General features: G+C 41.8%; 1 protein-coding gene across 1 annotated transcript in view; it reads right to left on the bottom strand.

Annotated features, from left to right (window-relative positions):
• LOC126176246 (uncharacterized) overlaps positions 1–21,899 on the bottom strand; it is an 88,688-nt gene that overhangs the window by 14,494 nt on the left and 52,295 nt on the right. The window contains exon 3 of the mRNA XM_049923392.1: positions 9,829–10,125. Within this exon, the coding sequence (XP_049779349.1) occupies positions 9,829–10,125 (297 nt within the window). The remainder of the gene's footprint in view (positions 1–9,828; positions 10,126–21,899) is intronic.

Genomic DNA, 21,899 nt, shown 5'->3' with positions numbered 1-21,899 from the left:
TGTGTCTTATGAGGGACCTGCATGTTGAAAAGTAATACCTCCTAATTTTTTTATATGAAAACTATTAGAGCTTTTTAAATAAAACAAACTTTATTAACGTTTTACTTCTTTATTCTTCATGTCTGCATATTTATTTTTCTGTGTGGTCACCCTGGCGATGGACACACATATTTTCCCAACAAGATACCAGTTTGTTCGTAATGTCGCTGTAGAATATTTGACTTTGTTGGCGGAGCCACAACCTCACCTCTGCTTGCACTGACTCATCACTATCAAAATGATGTCCTCCTAGGTGTTCTTTAAATTTTGGAACCAGATGAAAATCTCATGGAGCCAAGTCGGGACTGTATGGAGGGTGATCAATGATGGTGAACCCAACGTGTCGAATCGTGGGAGATATCATGGCGCTCACGCATTTTATAGCATTGTCTTGGTGTTGGACGGGATGCTCCATGTATGGACGAAGTCTTAGAATTCGTCGTTCCAGTTTTCTAAAAGTCTCATAGTACCTCGCAGAATTTCTGGTGGTGTCATTGAGCATGAAATCTAATTGCACCACACCTTGAACATCCCAAAACACTGTGAGTGCATCTTTGCCTGTTGATGACATGGTCTTGAAGTTCTTTGGCGTCCATGATCCTTTGTGGCAGGACTCCACTGATGTTCTCATGTTTTCGTGGTATAAATGGTGGACCCAACTTTCTTCACCTGTCACAATGATGTTAATGAACCCACGCTCAAAACGCAAAGTAAATTGTAGACAGATGTCCAGTCCCCTCTATTTCATGTAAGAAGTGAACATTTGAGGCATCTACCACACACACGTCACACTGTTTCTCAAGCACTGACACAATTACATTACACACAGCCGTGTTACACGCTACACTAGAGTCCTCTAGTGGCAGAAGCTTGCAACTTGCGTCAACGAAGCGGGAAAATAGACCAAGTAAGATGCATGACATTTAATACTCAACTGGTGTTGAGAACAGAATAAAAATATTGGACGAATCACTTTTCAGCAGGTCATGGTACAATTAAATTGGTGAATTGGAAAAGAAGTCATGTGCCAAAAAATAAATGTTCTTCAAGACATAAAAAACTGTTTTACTACACATAGTGTTTAAGCATGGTGTCGTCGAGTTACCATATACCAATTGGCCCCAAGGTGAAACACTATACAGTATACTTTACCTATCGACTGTGGTCAGTAAACGAGTTTCAATGTGTTTTTCGAACCTGATGATGTTGATGAAGCAACTAGCGTCTTGTTTACAGTGGGAGGATTGTGTTATGCAAGTTTATATTACTCATATTTATTATAGCAGTAAGGGAATGTATTATGAACATACAGGTTCATCCATAATATACCTAAAATACAACCAGAAGCAAAGAAGCAAACAGTGGTGGGATGCTTTGTCTTTATCTGGTTCATCCTGTGCTGTCCAACTGCAGATACTGTTATAAATTGGTTTCTGTTCAGCAGATACATGGTGTAGAATTTTCTTTATAATGTCTGGTTGTGTTTATGGAACAGGTCCATTATGCATTTGTTTCTATGGACATGCCCCTTCTCTAAATCATGGTCCTAACGAGCACTACTGTTGATAGGACATGACCCCCTGTTATAGAAAATGATAGATACAGATACAAAGATCATTTATGCCAGTAAATGTAATTTAAAAAAAAAGTTTGCACAACCTCTTTTTCAACTGTAGTCTGGCATCTGTGAAGGCGGTAAATGAAATTTTAGTACTTGTGTTTTAAGCGTACCATCGTCACTATGATCTAGGAGCAGCGTTTTTGGCCAGTAATAGTCTTGAATCCCAGGTTCGTTCTCAGCCACAATATCGAAAAAAACAGCCAAAATCGTTTTGCTACGAATTAAATTGATGGAGATAGCGAACTCAGCTTGGACAAATCATGGACTCTGACACTTCATTTAATAAATTGGCAAAGAAGTCACTACAGAGTAGCTCCTAATGATACGTCGACTTCCCAGTGTAGATCGACCACATAGCCAAAGATTCATTTTATACGTACATATCTGGCGCCAATCTGCGTCTCTGGCGCATGAGTATCTGTGGCCGCATTCGCATTGGTGCGCCCATGGAGGTAAGAATAGAGGGAGACGCCGTGACGTCACAGCTATGAAGCTATGTGAAGCCGAGGGTAGCCATCTCAATCCGACCAAAACATTGCTGCTGTAAGCTTGTGTGGATAGGCTTGTCGCTCGCTTTTGGAAGGATTTTCCGCTATTATGGTGACTTGTGTGGTGTTCAGATGTACGAATCGTTCTGATTGTGATGCGAAATCGAAGGGAATAACATTTCATGTGTAAGTTGTCTCGTTAAGTGTGATTTTACAACTTCATTGTGAATGAACGTGTGCTACATCGGTACTTGTACTATAGCGTGTTTTTCTCCTGTATGATTTTAGATTTCCTAAAAGTGAAAGTCGGAAAGCTCTGTGGGAGAATGCCGTGAGGAGGAAGAATTGGCGTGCGTCTAAATGGAGCACTATATGTTCTCAGCATTTCCGAGAAGAGGACATAGACCGAACTTCCCTTTCAACAGTAAGGCTCCGAGAAAATGCTGTACCATCAGTTTTCCCTACACACCCAAAACATTTGCAAAAGGTATGTTAATTCAAAGAAGTAAATTCTTAGTTTTCAAGTTCACGTTTCAGTATAACACGTACGTATCGTCGATAATCGAAGTGTTGAGTAACTCACTTTGTCTTCATCATGTACCAAATTAAAAGCTAACACTACATTAACTGGCGTAAAGTATAGGCCTAAACAGGACACTGTATAGATTTGCCATTCTATGTACCGTATTTCAGTAAATATTGGTGGTAATGAACAGTGTTTCCCAGTAGTGTAATGTAACTGAAATGTCCCAGTACGTATTACAAACAAAATGTATTTATGGGGCTTTGGAGGGAGGGTATAGCTAACTTAGTTTTCAGTTCCTATTATTTAGTTTGTGATACACGTTTATTACTGAATTAACAAAATTGTATCGTTTACATTGAAGGCTAGCTATTCGTAATATTACATTAAAAACTGTTTTTAATCAGAAGAATTTTATTTTAAACAAAAACTTTGAAACAACCAATCTGAGGACGTTACATGCGTATATGGTGCAATTAGCGACTGTAATACACGCAGCACTATAGCACACTGGCAATGTTTTGGTTAGAGTGTCATGGCAGCGATCTACGCCCCCATGGCTTCAAAACGTAGTACGGCTGGGATACGTAGCGCCATTTCCCCTTATTCTTACCTCCATGGGTGCGCCCCACGCGTCTTGATGGTGTTTACACAGTAGGCCAACGGGAGCCAACAAATGGTAGCCAACGGATTCAAGGGATTCGGCCGCGTGAAATCACAGCTGGGTCTAATAACTTGTCAAGGTTGCACCCATTTAATTATTGCTGTAAAGTTGCGAGTTAGGAGCAAATTCACCAGCCGATATTATGAGAGAAGAGGGGGATTTAGCAGGTGCAGAATTTATTTTACAGTAAAATCTGATCATCAAAAGAAGAAGAAGAAGAATAAGAACAAGAAGAAGAACTGATGCTGATAGACAACCTCTCTTTTAGAAAATAAGAAGCAGTATAATGGGACAAAATTACTCTCTGACTTAAAGCTGAATTGAAATGTGGATTATATCATGATTTTTTTTCCAAATGAAAGCAAAAGATTTTGACTTCTTATTGGCATAATCCGTATCACTTCATATCTGTCAAAGTTCTTTTACTGTCGCCTTTTGAATTTTTTTTTATAATTCAGAGAAAAATTTTTTTTTTTTCAAAAATGCCAATGCAGGAAAGTTAGATCTTTTTCTGTTGGTTAGTACCATGTAGTGCTATATTCTCTGTAAAGGAGAGCTTCCAGTTTTAAGATGGACAGGGTTTATTTTAGAAAATCGTTTTTTAACTTTCAAGTGTTATTTTTATTGTCTTTGTTGCAGTTACTTCTTACCACTTTCTCTGTCGCAGTTATTCTTTTCACTTTCATTATTGCAGATATTTTTGTTGTAGTTTCTTGTCAGTTTCTTTGCTGTGGTTGTTCACTGCAGGTTTCTGTAATATAGTTGTTCAGTATTAATTTGTTCACTGAAGAGGCTTCTAAGAAATCTGAGACCATCCAGTGAGTTCTGTGTTTTCGTGAGGAATTTGCCAGTTGACACAGCTGCAGTGTGTTTTGCGAAAAGGACTGTTTGAAATGATTTCTGACTGGGGCCACAGGAGAGTGGAGTGTGCTCACTATTCGCATATCCATGAAAGAGTGATATACACTCCTGGAAATTGAAATAAGAAGACCGTGAATTCATTGTCCCAGGAAGGGGAAACTTTATTGACACATTCCTGGGGTCAGATACATCACATGATCACACTGACAGAACCACAGGCACATAGACACAGGCAACAGAGCATGCACAATGTCGGCACTAGTACAGTGTATATCCACCTTTCGCAGCAATGCAGGCTGCTATTCTCCCATGGAGACGATCGTAGAGATGCTGGATGGAGTCCTGTGGAACGGCTTGCCATGCCATTTCCACCTGGCGCCTCAGTTGGACCAGCGTTCGTGCTGGACGTGCAGACCGCGTGAGACGACGCTTCATCCAGTCCCAAACATGCTCAATGGGGGACAGATCCGGAGATCTTGCTGGCCAGGGTAGTTGACTTACACCTTCTAGAGCACGTTGGGTGGCACGGGATACATGCGGACGTGCATTGTCCTGTTGGAACAGCAAGTTCCCTTGCCGGTCTAGGAATGGTAGAACGATGGGTTCGATGACGGTTTGGATGTACCGTGCACTATTCAGTGTCCCCTCGACGATCACCAGTGGTGTACGGCCAGTGTAGGAGATCGCTCCCCACACCATGATGCCGGGTGTTGGCCCTGTGTGCCTCGGTCGTATGCAGTCCTGATTGTGGCGCTCACCTGCTCGGCGCCAAACACGCATACGACCATCATTGGCACCAAGGCAGAAGCGACTCTCATCCCTGAAGACGACACGTCTCCATTCGTCCCTCCATTCACGCCTGTCGCGACACCACTGGAGGCAGGCTGCACGATGTTGGGGCGTGAGGGGAAGACGGCCTAACGGTGTGCGGGACCGTAGCCCAGCTTCATGGAGATGGTTGCGAATGGTCCTCGCCGATACCCCAGGAGCAACAGTGTCCCTAATTTGCTGGGAAGTGGCGGTGCGGTCCCCTACGGCACTGCGTAGGATCCTACGGTCTTGGCGTGCATCCGTGCGTCGCTGCGGTCCGGTCCCAGGTCGACGGGCACGTGCACCTTCCGCCGACCACTGGCGACAACATCGATGTACTGTGGAGACCTCACGCCCCACGTGTTGAGCAATTCGGCGGTACGTCCACCCGGCCTCCCGCATGCCCACTATACGCCCTCGCTCAAAGTCCGTCAACTGCACATACGGTTCACGTCCACGCTGTCGCGGCATGCTACCAGTGTTAAAGACTGCGATGGAGCTCCGTATGCCACGGCAAACTGGCTGACACTGACGGCGGCGGTGCACAAATGCTGCGCAGCTAGCGCCATTCGACGGCCAACACCGCGGTTCCTGGTGTGTCCGCTGTGCCGTGCGTGTGATCATTGCTTGTACAGCCCTCTCGCAGTGTCCGGAGCAAGTATGGTGGGTCTGACACACCGGTGTCAATGTGTTCTTTTTTCCATTTCCAGGAGTGTATAAGACAAACAAAATAGCTGACTTTGTTCAGATTGCGAATAAGTGTTCTCATTTGAAGACTCTGTTTCAAAGTGAAGATGTTTCCAGTGACGACTTTTTATGTTCTAAATGTTTTGACAGAATAACAACAATAATAATATCTGAACAAGGTGAAACCTCCCATGGTGCTTATGATGTAGATTTTGCATCAACAGAGGAAGAATTGAATACCCTGAATCAGTCAACTACAGAGGTAGGTGTTAGTCCTGTTAAGAAACCGTAGTCAGTGAATTCGAGTCATAATCTCTATGCATCAAGAAAGCGCAGAGAAATTATTAAAGCTATAGAAAACAGTTTTGAACCACATTCCATCAGTATCAACGTGCATGGTAGACAAATCAAGAAATGTAAGGTGTGTAAAAGGAATGTTTGGAAGACCGAATCCCTAATATGGTCATCCTGTAGAAGCAGATCGAGTTCAAATAGTGCAGTTATTTTATCTGGAAGAGAAATGGGACTGTTCTCGCCAGAGTGCCAACAAGAAAGACAGTATAACTGTAACAGTTGAAGGTCAAAAAGTTGTTGAAGTGAAGAGGTATATGACTCGCAGTATTAAAGAAACTTTTGCAATTTATAAGATTAAGTATACAACTTTCACATATCGAAAGATCAAAATTTTATGCAATACGACCTAAGTGGGTAGTTCCACACCCACCTAAAGATGTCTGTTTACGTGTGTATGAGCGAATTTTGAACTTTGTGTGGTAACTTTGAAGAACTTACAGGAGCACGTGTCATATGACACCTTGGTTGGGCATGTGAAGTCATTAGTAGTCTGTGACGTAAAGCGAGAGACTTATTTGTGTCAAGAATGTGGTGACTGCCCTGGAAAGGGAGTATTGTCTTTACAGACACTTGGCCCGGAAGATGTTGCAGATAACTCTGCAGAAATTACATATTCGACATGGGAGGAAAATAAAATAATTAAGAAAACTGTTGCCTTTGACAGTTTCATTGATGAACTTGGTAAACGGTCAGTGAAAGCAGTAACACAACAACATCTGAAGATAGTGCAGCAACAACACATTGCAGAAGTGAAAGGGCGTGTACAGGCTGAAGAACCATGTTTACTGCTTCACTGTGATTTTGCTGAGAACTGGTCTGTATTTCTCCCACAAGAAGTACACGGGTGTCACTGGAGTAATGACCAGGTTTCAATTTTTACAGTAGTGACATATTTTCAAAACAAGACCACAAATGCTGGCCGCTGTGGCCGTGCGGTTCTAGGCACTTCAGTCTGGAACCGCGTGACCGCTACGGTCGCAGGTTCGAATCCTGCATTGGGCATGGATGTGTGTGATGTCCTTAGGTTCGTTAGGTTTAAGTAGTTCTAAGTTCTAGGAGACTGATGACCACAGACGTTAAGTCCCATAGTGCTCAGAGCCATTTGAAGCAAGACCACAAGTGTTGCAGTTATAAGTGATGACACAGGACATGACTCAGCATATGATTTGCTAGCAATGCGCAATATTCTTCAGCTGCAAACAGGGGCAGAGAAGATCATCATTATTTCTGATGGTGGTCCTAGTCATTTTAAAAATCGTTACCAGCTGTTAGAATTGAGCAAGTCAGTTGTGCCAACTGATTGGGTATACAGTGCTACTGGTCACGGGAAGGGGTCTTGTGATTTTGTAGGTGGCCTGCTGAAGCACCATGCTACAAAACATAATCTTTTCAGACCAAATACAGCTGCGATTCAGAATGCTGAAGATTTTACGAGAGTCGTGAAATCTTACACATCCACAGCCCTCTTTCTTTTGTCCAAAGAGGAAATCGAAGTATTCTGTGAGCAGAAAAAAGGAGAATGGTCCAAACAAACTACTCCTGTGAAAGAAATTCAGAAGACACATTTTTGGACTCAAAATGATGGGTGAAATATTGCGCGCACTTCAAAGAGCAAGAAAGAAGAAATTTTGTTCGTTTTGCCAACTTCTAGATAATATTCAGATTCACAACCTAAGAAGGGGTATGTTTGTGGTGCGTGTGTGCATGACTGTGACTGGTGGATTGCAGAGATTATAGACACCAGTTGTGAGTTAAACAAATTGTAGTGAACTTTATGCTACCACATGGACCAGCTGCTGGATATAGGTCGCCAGCTGAAGGACAGCAACAGCGCCATTAGTGCTCACTTCCTGTTCACAATGTTTTGAAGATTGTAAGTGCCCCAGTTCCTATTGGTTCAACAGGAAGGCATCATTCTACATCAAAGGAAGATACTGAAGCACTGGAACACATTTGTAGTTCATTGACAGGCTAATTTCAGTACAAAACAGAGTGCACAGAAGTTATATAAATTGAGACCTTTAAGTCTTTGACCTCTCTCACACCATTTGGAACCATTTAAATTCCTGAGAAATGAGTCTCTAACGCATTTCTCAATACTAAAATTGCGTTAAATAAGGCTACGTTTTCATTTTTATAAGCCTGTTATGTGATAATGTGGTAATAAAACAGGTTTTATCTACGCAAAAATTTCAATTATTTGTAAAACCTGTTCAACCTAAAAGTTCCGGCTCTCCTTTTCAAGGAATGTAGAACTATGTGGTACTAACCAACAGAAAAAAAAATCAAAATTTTATGGATTGGAATTTTTGAAACAAAAATCAAATTTTCCATACATTATAAAAAAGTTCAGAACGCTATAGTACAGACAAGTCCAAGTGGTGGATTTCTTTGAATCATAAAGCAATTAGCTTTCAAATAAAAAAAAACAACAAAATTTCTAGAACTGTCCCAGAGGATTTTTTCCAAAATTCACATCTTCAAAATAGTATGCGCAGTGTCATCTTTGAAGGGCTGTATCTCGGAGCAGAAATTTTTTTGGAGGAAACAAAGAAATACGTGTCCCTTACTTAGTCCTTCATTTTAACATATGCTAAATTCAATAACATCCGAGACTATGAAGGTAAGATTTTTTCCTAGCTTACCTGAATTGAAATGGACTATGCCTATTGAATTGTGCTGCCCCTAAATTACCAAAGGTGACGCCACTTTTACAAGAGCTGCATCTATAGCAGGAAGATTAAAGGTCACTCTGAGTTTTGATTGTCTCTTTATCGATCACGGCGAAAATATGTCAATAAAGTGTACATTTCGTTTTTCACAACTGCTCATTACTAACAGTTCACTTACTTCCCTGCAAGCGTCTAATATTTTCATCTTATGTTTATCTTATGTTTATTAACACAGTTGTTAGCGTCCCATAAACACGCCCATTCACGGAAAAACTCTATCAGCTTTAATGCTCTCTCTATATTCCACTCCACACTCCAGTATTTTTAAACGCGATAAATATAGACTTTAGAGAGAGCAGGCGCTGCCTGCAGATGAAACAGCGACTGTTGAAATTAAGCTCTTCGGGACAGCGACAAGTCGAACTCATATGTTTTACTGAAAAAATAAAAAATAAAAACATTCTAGAGACACAGAAAACTGCTATCGAACCAATGAATGTTCGATCCGGCGTCCATACTAGGAGAGAGGTCTCAAGGTCAACCAAGTGCCAAAGCTTTGATGTTAGCGACAGGAGACCGAACCACAACCAAGGCCAATCACTTCGTTGACTCCGATTTGCCGCCCGTGCACGCTATGCAAATCTCGGCCAATAGAGTGGTCAGCTGTGACTACGTAAGCTTCGCACAAGATTTCCGCGGTCCTCCAGGGCACGTAATCACTGGAACATCTTACTCACCTGTGGATGGCGGCCAGGTGAACCGCGGAAATATTGTGTCAGGATGACTTCATGATCCGGCTGCAGACCCGAGAAGAATATTATGAAGCGGTTAGCTCTTTTCCATTGGCCTTCGTTGGCCTATTGTGTACGCGCCTTTAGGGGACGGAGCGAGTGCTGTGGTGACAATGTTTCGCCTCACTCTGATGGTAGTCGGAAAGTATACTGGCGAAGTATCAGAAGAAGAAATTGAATTTATGCGGCTGCAGGCCCGAAACGTAACAAATCAGTCAAAGCGCTCCGAAAACACGAAAATGCGCAACACTGAATTGGTTACTATATGGCTTAAAGCTCAACGTCAGTTAAATACGAACAGCTACGCTGTGAACTTACGTTGAAAATATGGTCGTACACTGTGCCTGGAGGTTTCTGACGGACCACCCTGCGACCGCCCCCGGCAGCTTCTTCTCCAGCTCGTCTAGCCGCGGCGCCGAAGCCGCTGTCACTCTCTGCCGCCCCAGTGTAGAGTCGGACACCGGACATGTAGCCCAGACCGTCAGTTGCAGCGTCCTCCATTAGCCCAGCCGCCGCGCTGGCTCCGTCGGGGCTTCCGGACCCCGTGTGTAGGCCATCCCTGTAGTCTTCGAAAGAGACCGACACTCCACCATCTCTCAGCGACGTGGAGGTTCCCTGTGTTGCAATAGATTGATCGATTTGTGAAATATCTTAGTTAGTTGTATGTGGTGGCTTCAATATTAATTGTATAAGTGATTGTGCAAGGAAGCGGATGCTGGTAGACCTCTTTAATTCATATAATCTTGTGCAAACCGTATTCTTTCCAATGAGAGTGCAAGGGAACAGTAGAACAACCATTGACAACATTTTTGTTCATTCCTCATTACTAGAAGGGCATTCTGTTAGCAAAAAGGTGAATGGCCTTTCAGATCATGGTGCACAAATTTTAACTTTAAAAGATTTTTGTGCTGCAACACGTCTTAAATATAGTCATCAGCTGTTCAGGAAAGCTGATCCAGTTGCTGTAGAGACCTTTGTAAACCTTATAAAGGAACAAGAGTGGCAAGATGTTTATAGCGCTGATACAGTAGACGATAAATATAATGCTTTTCTCAAGACTTTTCTCATGCTCTTTGAAAGTTGCTTTCCGTTAGAACGTTTAAAACAGGGTACTAGCACAAACAGGCAGCCTGGGTGGCTGACTAGAGGGATAAGAATATCTTGTAGAACAAAGTGGCAATTATATCAAAACGTTAGAAACAGTCAAAATCTAAATGCAGCAGCCCATTACAAACAGTATTGTAAGGTGCTTACAAATGTTATTAGGAAGGCAAAAAGTATGTGGTATGCAGATAGAATAGCTAAGTCTCAGGATAAAATTAATACCATATGGTCAGTCGTAAAGGAAGTGGCTGGTCTGCAGAGACAGGTCGAGGATATAGAATCAGTGCGTAGTGGGAATGTCCGTGTTACTGATAAGTTGCATATATGTACAGTATTTAATAATCACTTTCTGAATATAGCAGGTGAACTAAATAGAAACCTAGTCCCAACAGGGAATCATATAGCGCTCTTAGAAAAAAGTTTTCCGAGACTGTTACCTGAAATGCTCCTCCATGATACTGACAAGAGGGAGAGTGAGTTAATAATTAAATCACTAAAGACCAAGAACTCTCATGGATATGACGGGGTATCTAGCAGAATACTGAAGTGTTGTTCTATGTATGTTAGCCCAGTTCTCAGCCATATCTGTAACTTTTCCTTTAGGAGTGGTCGGTTTCCTGACCGATTAAAGTACTCGGTAGTGAAGCCACTTTATAAAAAGGGAGACATTGATAATGTTGACAATTTTAGACCTATTTCTATGCCATCGGTGTTTGCTTAAGTTATCGAGAAGGTTGTATATACAAGGTTACTGGAGCATTTAAATTCCCATAATTTGCTGTCAAATGTTCACTTTGGTTTTATAAATGGTTTAACAACTGAAAATGCTATATTCTCTTTTCTCTGTGAGGTTTTGGACGGATTAAATAGAAGGTTCCGAACGCTAGGTGTTTTCTTTGATTTAACGAAGGCTTTTGACTGTGTTGACCACAAAATATTACTGCAGAAGTTGGACCATTATGGAGTAAGGGGAGTAGCTTACACATGGTTCGCCTCTTACTTTAAGAACAGAAAGCAGAGGGTAATTCTCCGCAATATTGAAAGTGGTAGTGATGTTCAGTCCCAATGGGGCACTGTTAAGTGGGGCGTTCCCCAAGGGTCGGTGCTGGGGCCACTGCTGTTTCTTATTTATATAAATGATATGCCTTCTAGTATTACAGGTGATTCAAAAATATTTCTGTTTGCTGATGACACCAGCTTGATAGTGAAGGATCTTGTGTGTAATATTGAAACAGTAACAAATAATGTAGTTCATGAAATAAGTTTGTAGCTTGTGGAAAATAATTTGATGCTAAATCACAGTAAGACTCAGTTTTTACAGTTTCTAACTCACAATTCAACGAGAACTGATATTTTAATCAGACAGAATGGGCATGTTATAAGCGAGACGGAACAGTTCAAGTTCCTAGGCGTACGGATAGATAGTAAGCTGTTGTGGAAAGCCCATGTTCAGGATCTTGTTCAGAAACTAACTGCCGCTTTATTTACCATTAGAACAGTATCTGAAATAAGTGACATTTCAACATGAAAAGTAGTCTACTTCGCATATTTTCATACGCTTATGTCGTATGGTATTATTTTTTGGGGTAATTCTTCTGATTCAAAAAGGGTATTTTTGGCTCAAAAACGGGCTGTTCGAGCTATATGTGGTGTAAGTTCGAGAACCTCTTGTCGACCCCTATTCAAAAATCTGGGAATTCTGACATTGCCCTCACAGTATATATTTTCTTTAATGTCGTTTGTTGTTAGAATATTAGCCTATTCCGAAGAGTTAGCAGCTTTCACTCAGTTAATACTAGGCAGAAATCAAATCTGCATGCAGAATGCACTTCCTTGACTCTTGTGCAGAAAGGAGTGCAGTATTGTGCTGCATCCATTTTCAATATGCTACCACAAGAACTCAAAAATCTTAACAGTAGCCCAAACTCTTTTAAGTCTAAACTGAAGAGTTTCCTCATGGCTCACTCCTTCTATTCTGTCGAGGAGCTCCTGGAAGAGCTAAAAAATTAAGCAAATTCCAGTGTTACATTGTTGATTTTCTTCATTTAAACTTGCGACTTGTCACCTGAATATGTTTTTCTTATATTTCATTTTATCTGTTTCAAATGTCGTGTTATAATTTCATGTATTGACTCGTTCCATGTCCATGGAGACTTCTCCTTAATTTGGTCCCACGGAACAATAAATAAATAAATTTAAAAAAAATGTTACGTGGTCGATTATTATTGGTCCTATCCGAGGCGCTTGGGTAGTGTTCCCAGTGGGTAGTGAGCTGGATATTACCGCGGTGTTAAGATTCGAACGGTGAGAGGCGACAGTCGGGACTGGTTGGAGAGTACCATACAGCGTGCGACGAGAGAAGTAGAGATCAGAAACGGAGTGCGTACGAGTCTAATGTTCGGGTTGCATAGTTCATAAATAAAGGCGCTGCTGTTACATCAGCTTTCGCAGATCAAGGCGCCGCTGTTTCATTAGAACTAATGGACTTCCTTCGTTCCCGCTGTAGTTACGCGAGTATGACGAGTCTGAGAACTGTGGCGATGCGCTCGGTTCATACTTATCGACTCGTTCTCTCTTACCGAAGCACGCAGGAGTGCAAGGCTATTAGCGATTTCTGCTTCAATAATAGGGGGAAAGGATTGGAAAGGAAACAAGAAAGGAAAGAGACAGGAAGGAAAATGATTCAAATGGCTCTGAGCACTATGCGACTTAACTTCTGAGGTCATCAGTCGCCTAGAACTTAGAACTACTTAAACATAACTAACCTAAGGACATCACACACATCCATGCCCGAGGCAGGATTCGAACCTGCAACCGTAGCGGTCGCTCGGCTCCAGACTGTAGCGCCTAGAACCGCACGGCCACTCCGGCCGGCTAGGAAGGAAATAATGACTCTCAGTAGCACAGGGTACTGCGGCAAAGTAACGACGAGAGTTGAAAATTGGTGCTGGACCGGGACTATAGCCCGAAAGTTCGGCTTCTGTGGAACGGTTTTGTTAACCGCCTCGGCTATCTGTACACACTTTCTTCAGACCCAAATTCCCTCTCCTGCATCTCAACGATCCCAGAAAATTAATCCCCTATTCCCAGATTTCGGATTCCCGTAGCAGTTCGGACGTTGGTTGTGAATCCGCACATCCGTTCATCAGACAGCCGTCGCGCCCATGGACTTACAGGTATAAGCGGCCGTTAGCGTAGCCGTTCTTGAGAAGCGGAGCTTGTAAGGGGTCCGTAGGCCCTTACTATAAGTTTGCACTCGGCACAGGTCGATAGGGCGAATAATCGATTGTGTCGTGTTGCGAGAGCGAGTGTGGAGTTGAGTCAGTCCCATGTTGCAGGCCGAGCTGTGTGGAGGCCTGTTGTTGTAATGCAACGCTTTACCGACAAAGGGAGTGGCCATCGCCGTGGTTTAACCCTTTGTGCTAGAATAATGCTGGGAAAGTGAAGAAGTATAATTACGAGAGTGATCTGTGATATTTCTAGTGCCGATATTTTGGTTTCGCGTCTACCGCGCCGGCATCATTTTGGATTGCAGTGTTGGATTGCAGTGTAGGATTGCAGTAATTGAATTTGCGTGTGGCGATAATGAATAACGAAGAAGCCTGTGCTGAGATTAGCCGTAATTAGATATGTATGACGAAGGCAGTGGCTGTCTCCTTCTTTTTGTGTTTTTGAGACGAATATAGGTTCTTGATTAGTGAAACTGTGTTGGTGTTCTTCTTGTTACCAGACATTTCATTATTACAGCATTTAAGAAGGACAAACTGGAAAGTAACAACTCCGTAGCAGTCAATTCCGATTGCCAGCCCCATTAGGTACACGATCACATTAATTAATAATTATTGGGCTGCTATTCGGTCAGATCAGGTCGGGTCGAATATAAATCGGAGGTGTTACAAGCTTCCGGGTTCGAGTCTGGCATAAACTGTCAATTATCTTCGTCGCAAAGCCGGAGTGCCTCGTGTGACTGGAAGTCATTATTTCCTTCCTACTTCTTTCCCATTTCGTATCCTCTCCATTCCTTCATCCCGGTTATTCATGTATTTGCGAGTGGTGTCTGTTCTGTCGGACATGTCGGACAGCACAGATATCAAATGTTAGAGCGAAAGATGAGTGCACGACCTTGTTACTGACACTAACACTGACAAGGCGAAATGACCATCTGTCGGGCTCGGATGGCATTTAACGAAGGTGCGGTCTGAGAGATTATGGAAGATGTAAGACGAAAATTTATTGATACAGAGTACACAACTGTAAATGCGTTTCGTACTATAGTCCACGCTTCAGACGAAAAACATACCAATTTCGCCAAACGCAAACAAAATGATTGTATTGCTTATTCCACCTCCATCATGAGAAAATGTTCAGGATGATTCACCTGCCCCGCAATGTTATAGATTGCCTTCTTAAAAAAATGAGCGATATTTTCATGTTGTCTCACTCGCTACGCGCAAACTTCTAGTCCCACAGAAAAAAATGAGCAGTACCTTTTTGGAGGAAATTTAATCAGCTAAATATGGTACTTGGATACGCTTTCGCTGGAGGTCACGGATTTGTAGTTATTCAAGAGAAACCTACAAAAGTGCCCTGCTAATGCACCTTCATCCCACACTCATCCCTAAACGTCAGGAATTTTAGTGTTTTCTCCATGGCACTTCCTCTTACCGCTGTACAAAAATGTACGACTTGGCGAAGTATTCACTATATTCAACCTTTTGTGGGCTCTCCTGATCGTGCTGTTACCCCTCCAGCGTAGTTCGCAATTTCGATGACATTATTAATTTAAACTAACGTTACACTAAGGCTAATTATGTCGACAATTCGATCCAGACTTAACTCTTAGTAGTTTTGTAGTCAGAAGGCCTGACGAACACAACAATGTAATTGTGTATTTTATCCTGTTAAAACTTACAAAACTCTTTGGTAAAATTTACAAAAAAGTCACTTTTGCAATTTAAAATGTACACAAAAGTCACTTTCACAATTTGTAGGTTCTCGACTAGACGACAGTGTTACAAAACAAATCAATGAAGAACAAAAAAAGTCGAATGTAGGAAATAATTATTGCAGTCGCATATATTTGTTTAGTGGTGGGAAGGGGGTCCATAAACAACATACTAGAAATCCTGATGGTGGGCCTAAGTGTGGGAGTGGGGTTGCATTCGAAGATCACTTTGGTATACTTTTCTTGAATAACTCGAAAAGTACGGCCTATAACGGAAACGTATCTAAGTAAAAGATTTAAATGAGTTAAATTTCCTACAAAAAGGTCTCGTTCATTTTTCTGTACGAGTAATAGTTAGCTTGTAGCGAGCGAAAGAATATGAAACTCTCGCGCGTGGTTCATGAAGGCCAACTATAGCATTTTGGGCTGTGTAAATCGGCAGCGGTATGGGCAGTTGAATCACACTGAAGCACTGCACAATTGAAAACTCGGTACAGAGCAACGTCACTGTTATATGACTGCGGCAAAAAAGAAGAAGAAAAAAGCGCGCTATTCTGTATTCATTTGCTCACGGCAACATGCGTTTGTGGGCTAACAGCGAGTTGTGTAGCTCATCATTCATTTCCGTAATTTATTTTAATAACTAACCACCATTTGCAAATTACACTTCTTCCTCACGTCATGTTTCCTATGTTTTGTCTACATAAATGTATGTGTAAACAAAACAACATTCACTGGTAACAGACCAGTCCTTATATTGGTATCCGAGGTCTCTTAGAAAAGTAGCTGATCTTCGACCGAAAAAAAATTGCTTAACTTGAGTGTTGGACACCTAATCACCCTCAAAGTAGTTACCTTGGATTCCACATACATCTCGCAGCGGTGCTGCAATTGTTGGAAGCAAACCGAGAAACCCTCTTTCGGAACAGAAATTAGTTCGACTGTGGTTGCTGCCATAATGTGCTCTCTCGTCTGAAATGACTTTCCTTTCAATGGCCTCTTGAGTTTTGGTAAGAACGAGAAATTGCAGGAGACTATATCAGGAGAAAAGGAGCCTATTCAAGCACAGGAATCTGTTTTTTCGCCAGAAAGTCTGAATCAAAGGCGAGAAACCGCAAGTCCGGTCTCTTGCGCCGCACAGCATCATGTAGGCGATGGAGGAACTTCCTTAGTACAATTTGGTGACTGTTTGACCCTGTGGTGCGTACTCGTGTTGTACCACACTCAGGGGTCAAAGAAACCAGTCAGCTTCGTTATAACATTGCTGCGCAGTTGGCGGACCTTCTTTGGCCTTGGTGACGAGGAATGCTTCCACAGTGACAACTAGGATCTGTTTTCCGGGTCGTATCCGCATATCCAGGGCGCATCACCAGTGATTCCGTTCACGATGTAGGGGTCACTGTTTGTGGAGTCTGGCACGTCCTGTAACACTTCAACAGGAAGTTGCTTTCGCTTCCCTGTCAGCAGATTGGGCACGAATGTCGCCGACACTCTCTTCATGGCCGATTCTTGGGTCGCAATGGAATATGCCGAAAAGTGCTGATGTCCAACTCTTGAGCAATTTCTCTGATAGTCGCTCGACGGTCCCGCATCGCCACAGTGTTCACTTCGGCGATGACCTGGTCATTACGGCATATTGATGGGCGTCCGGAGCGTGGCTGGCTTACCACAGGCGTGCAGCCTTCTTTAAACCGGTTGTACCACTCCTTAATCTGTGTGATGCCCATATCATCGTCACCGAAAGGCGTCTGAATCTTTCGAATGGTTCCCTCCTGGCTCTCGCCCAGTTTCTGGCAAAATTTTTTGCAGTAGCGCTGCTCCAGTCGTTCCGTCATTTCCCTTGCAATGAAAAACCGACGCGAGCTCTACACACTACGTTACTCAACTGCTGCTTGACAGCAACTGAGGTAATCAACAGGCGGGAAAAAAATTTACGCTTGCGCACGAAGATTCAAGGTTGTTTCATGCAAGCGCGCTGGATTCAGATCCACCAGGTGCTCGCATATAAAAGAAAAGAAAAAAAAAGAAAAAGGCCAGATACTTTTTTAACAGATCTTGTATAACTTGCTTCCGTCATTTAGGCAGGTCGAAAATTTTCTCGTCCATTTCAGAACGGCTACAAAACCGAAATTATGACTGTGTGAAATAAATGAGTAGTAATTTACAGTTTAGCGGCGAAAATTCATTTCAAAACGGTTGCGTATGTAGCATAAACTCCGCGATTCCCCGATTGTACGTGAGAACTCGTGTAGTCTCTGTCCTTTCTCAGCAGCCGGCCGCGGTGGCCGTGCGGTTCTAGGCGCTACAGTTTGGAACCGCGAGACCGCTACGGTCGCAGGTTCGAATCCTGCGTCGGGCATGGATGTGTGTGATGTCCTTAGGTTAGTTAGGTTTAAGTAGTTCTAAGTTCTAGGGGACTGATAGCTGATAGCCTTAGAAGTTGAGTCCCATAGTGCTCAGAGCCATATTTTCTAGGCACTTGTGTGACAACAGATTCGGGTGACGAGTGAGTGGTGGTAGTAACTCACGAGTCGAGTCTAGGAGCACACGTAGGTGACGAGTACGGAGACGATATTACAGGACTCGCTGGCGAGTGGAAAGCGAGTGTACGGATCTTATTTCTGATCTATAGCTTGCCGACGGCGACCAGAATAAGGAGTAGATTGGTGCTTAACGCCCCGACGACAACGACGTCATTACAGACGGAGCGCAAGCTCGGATTAGGGAATGATGGGGAAGGAAATTCGTCGTATTCTTTGTCAAAGGAACCATTCCTGCATTTTCCTGAAACAATTTAGGGAAATTACGGGAAACTTATATCAGGATAATCAGAGGGGGGTTTGAACCGTCGTTCACCCGAATACGAGTCCACTGTGCTCGGTCGATCGCGAGCTCAGCTATGTTAATTTGGAAAAGATATTTAAACTAGTTATTAAAAAATAAGGAACCGACTGGAGGTAGCCGGCCGTAGTGGCCGAGCGGTTCTAGGCGCTACAGTCCGGAACCGCGCGACCGCTACGGTCGCAGGTTCGAATCCTGCTTCGGGCATGGATGTGTGTGATGTCCTTAGGTTAGTTAGGTTGAAGTAGTTCTAAGTAGTATTTATTCCGTTCGGCATAAATACATACTCTCTATAAGCGTCCCTGAATTGCGCAATCAGTTGTTCTAAATTAGGCTTATAGTACCACAACTCTTCTAACACTATAACAGCAGCTGCATAGTTTATTTTGTTGCCATAAAATGTAATGGCGAGTTCATCAATTCGTTGTTGGGATGTGGGAACCAGGAATGCTAGACGTAGCTCGTCGGGGTAGTTCCTTATGTGGTCCCAATTGGCGTAAAAAAATTCCAACGCAGACATGAGCTGTAAATAATAATCTTTATTTAAAACGTGACCGTTCCCTTACGTTTACAAAAAGTCATATTTTAGACGAATTCAAATTTTTTTCTAACAAATATGCTGGTGTAATTATAAATAAGGTTGTTACGTATGTGTACAGAGTTAATGTTAGAATAGAGAGACTAACACTAGACGATAGAGCTAATAAAAAAATTTTTGAAGATCAGGGAGCCTTGGAAAGAGTTAGAATAGCATGTACTAACAAACTTGGTTCTTTTAGTCTTAAGCCGGATAGGTCTTCAGGTGTTCCATGGAGGAAATATACTACGCGTAATGCCTTTAAATTTGTTACATATTCTAAACCAGAGACTTCAGCTGATATTTCAAAAGTAAAATCCTGGACAGACTTGGAGCCATTTGAACCATTTGACCGGAGGTATCTGTTTTGTTGTGGCAGTAATTTCCGTAACCTCACATTGACGTTTTAGATTTCTCGACACTGCAATCGAGGAATTGCGAATAGACTATAATTACAATGATCACTTATTGGATTAAATAAGCAACTTCTGGTTTTCAACAGATTGACAACGTCAAAATGCGAACCTTGTCGGTACCCAACATCATCATTACAATAGGCACAGATGTGGAATACGAAGCTGTAAACTTTATTTATCTTTGCTTTGATTTGAGATTGCCAGAACTTCATTAATTTTAAGTTACGTTACTTTATTTTGTCTTCATTCAATTAGATTGAATGCCTTTGCCTCTAAATATTATTGAACAACACTGCTAAATTATTCGTGCTTCATTTTTTACCAGCTTCAATTATCATTTAGAAAAAAAGGGGGCGATGATAGTCTCAATATTATGCTTTTAACTATTGAAACAACGATAATCTGGTATTCAGTAACTGGAAAGTAATGGACCTTAATTAGGCGACAATGAGGATAAATATAAGATCAGGAATCTACAGTTTTTACGTACAACACATTACTGAACTAGAATTCACTGCGAATACCACTGGGTAATGCCTCACAGAGTTTCTAAATTGAACGAAAGTAAAAGAACCTGACAGTTCCCTGTAGATGTTAAGCCGTCGTCTTAGTTGTTGTCTACAGTGCTCCCCTTGCTCCATGTAATATTGCAGGCACACCTTGATTCGCAACGATCATTTATGGAGCAGGACCTCGATGTTATTTAAGCCTCTTACACCTGCCAGTACTTGTATGCTCTTGGTACCTCGCTAGTAACAACTGCCCTCAAACATGCTTGATACTACAAGCCAGTTGGAGTGTTCCAGCTTACGTCTCACAATCAAGTAAGCCTGCTGACGCCACACTAGCGTCCAGATAAGGCGCACCTACAGAAGTCTTTTCTCTCTAGATTAGATTAGATTAGATTCAGTTTTTGTTCCATAGACCCAAAAAGTGAGATGATTCTCGTGGATGCGGAACATGTCAGAAAGTATAACATAAAAACATAAAACATTTGAAGATAATACTTACTACCTGATTATTTTTCAGGAGATTGTCAAAATACATGAATACAGTGTGGTAAACTCGAACAGCTCACATTTACAGAAATAATATGCCTTCAGAATCAAACATGTTATGCAATATTAATAAATTTATCATACACAAAATACCTAATCTTGACTGTTGTAACCAAGTATGGTCAAAACTGAAATCTAAGATATATTTACTTAAGCTGGCTTAACAGTCTCTGTTAACATATTCATCTATGGAGTAGAAGGAGTTGGCTATAAAAAAATCTTTCAAACTCTGTTTAAACTGTGCTTTATCTGAAACCAAGTTTTTTATGGTCGCTGGCAATTTATTGTAAATGTGTGTTCCTTGATATTGGACCCCTTTTTGGACCAAGGTAAGTGGTTTCAGGTCTGTATGTAGATTCTTATTCCTAGTACTGATACTATATATTGAGCTATTGGTTGGAAATACAAATGTATTACTTGCAACAAATTCCATTAAGGAATAAATATACTGAGAAGCAGTGGTTAGAATAAAAAGTTCCTTGAACAGGTTTCTACATGATGTTCTTGAATTTACACCACACATGACTCTTATCACACGCTTTTACACCCTAAAAACTTTAGCTCAGTTTGATGAGTTGGCCCAGAATATGATCCTATATGACATAATAGAATGAAAGTAAGCACAGTATGCAAGTCTTTTATATTTATATCTCCTGCATCTGACATCATTCTCACTGAAAATACAGGCATTTTTTAGGCGCTTAAGCAATTCTGTGGTATACCCTTCCTAACTGAATTTATTATTGAGTTGTAATCCCAGAAATTTAACATTGTCAACCTCTTTGATCTGCATGTCTTCATATGTTATACTCATGCTGGAAGGAAATCTCTTACAGGTTCTGAGCTGCACATAGCGGCTTTTCTGAAAGTATAATGACAGTGAATTAGCTTTAAACCGTTTATTAATGTCAGTGAAAATTTGATTAGCAGCTATTTCTAAATCTGTACTTGACTTGCTACTTATTGCAATGGTTGTATCATCTGCAAACAAAACAAACTTAGCATCTGGCAATGTAACAGACAAGAGGTCTTTACTGTACACAAGAAAAAGCAATGGACCCAAGATGGAACCTTGATGAACACCACATGTAAGTAATTCCCAGTCAGATGAAGACTTACTGCTTAGTGGACAGGTATTTCGCAACAACACCCTTTGTTTCCTGTTAGATAAGATTCAAACCACTTCACAGCATTGCCAGTGACACCATAATATTCTAATTCACTTAACAGAATGCTATGGTCCACACAGTCAAAGGCTTTTGACATGTCACAGAAAATTCCAGTATCCTCTAATTTACTATCTAGTGAATTAAGTACATTCTCACCGAAAGTGCTAATAACTTTCTCTATATCAGAACCCTTAAGAAATCCAAACTGTGACTTGGACAATATATTATTTGCAGTCAGATGCTTAAGGAGGTGCTTGAACACAACCTTTTCAAATATTT

This window comes from Schistocerca cancellata, chromosome 3 (genome assembly GCF_023864275.1).
Source record: "Schistocerca cancellata isolate TAMUIC-IGC-003103 chromosome 3, iqSchCanc2.1, whole genome shotgun sequence".
In the NCBI taxonomy this organism is placed as follows: Eukaryota; Metazoa; Arthropoda; class Insecta; order Orthoptera; family Acrididae; genus Schistocerca; species Schistocerca cancellata.
Note: the sequence above shows the minus strand (reverse complement) of the source record. Positions and strands in the feature narration are given on the sequence as shown.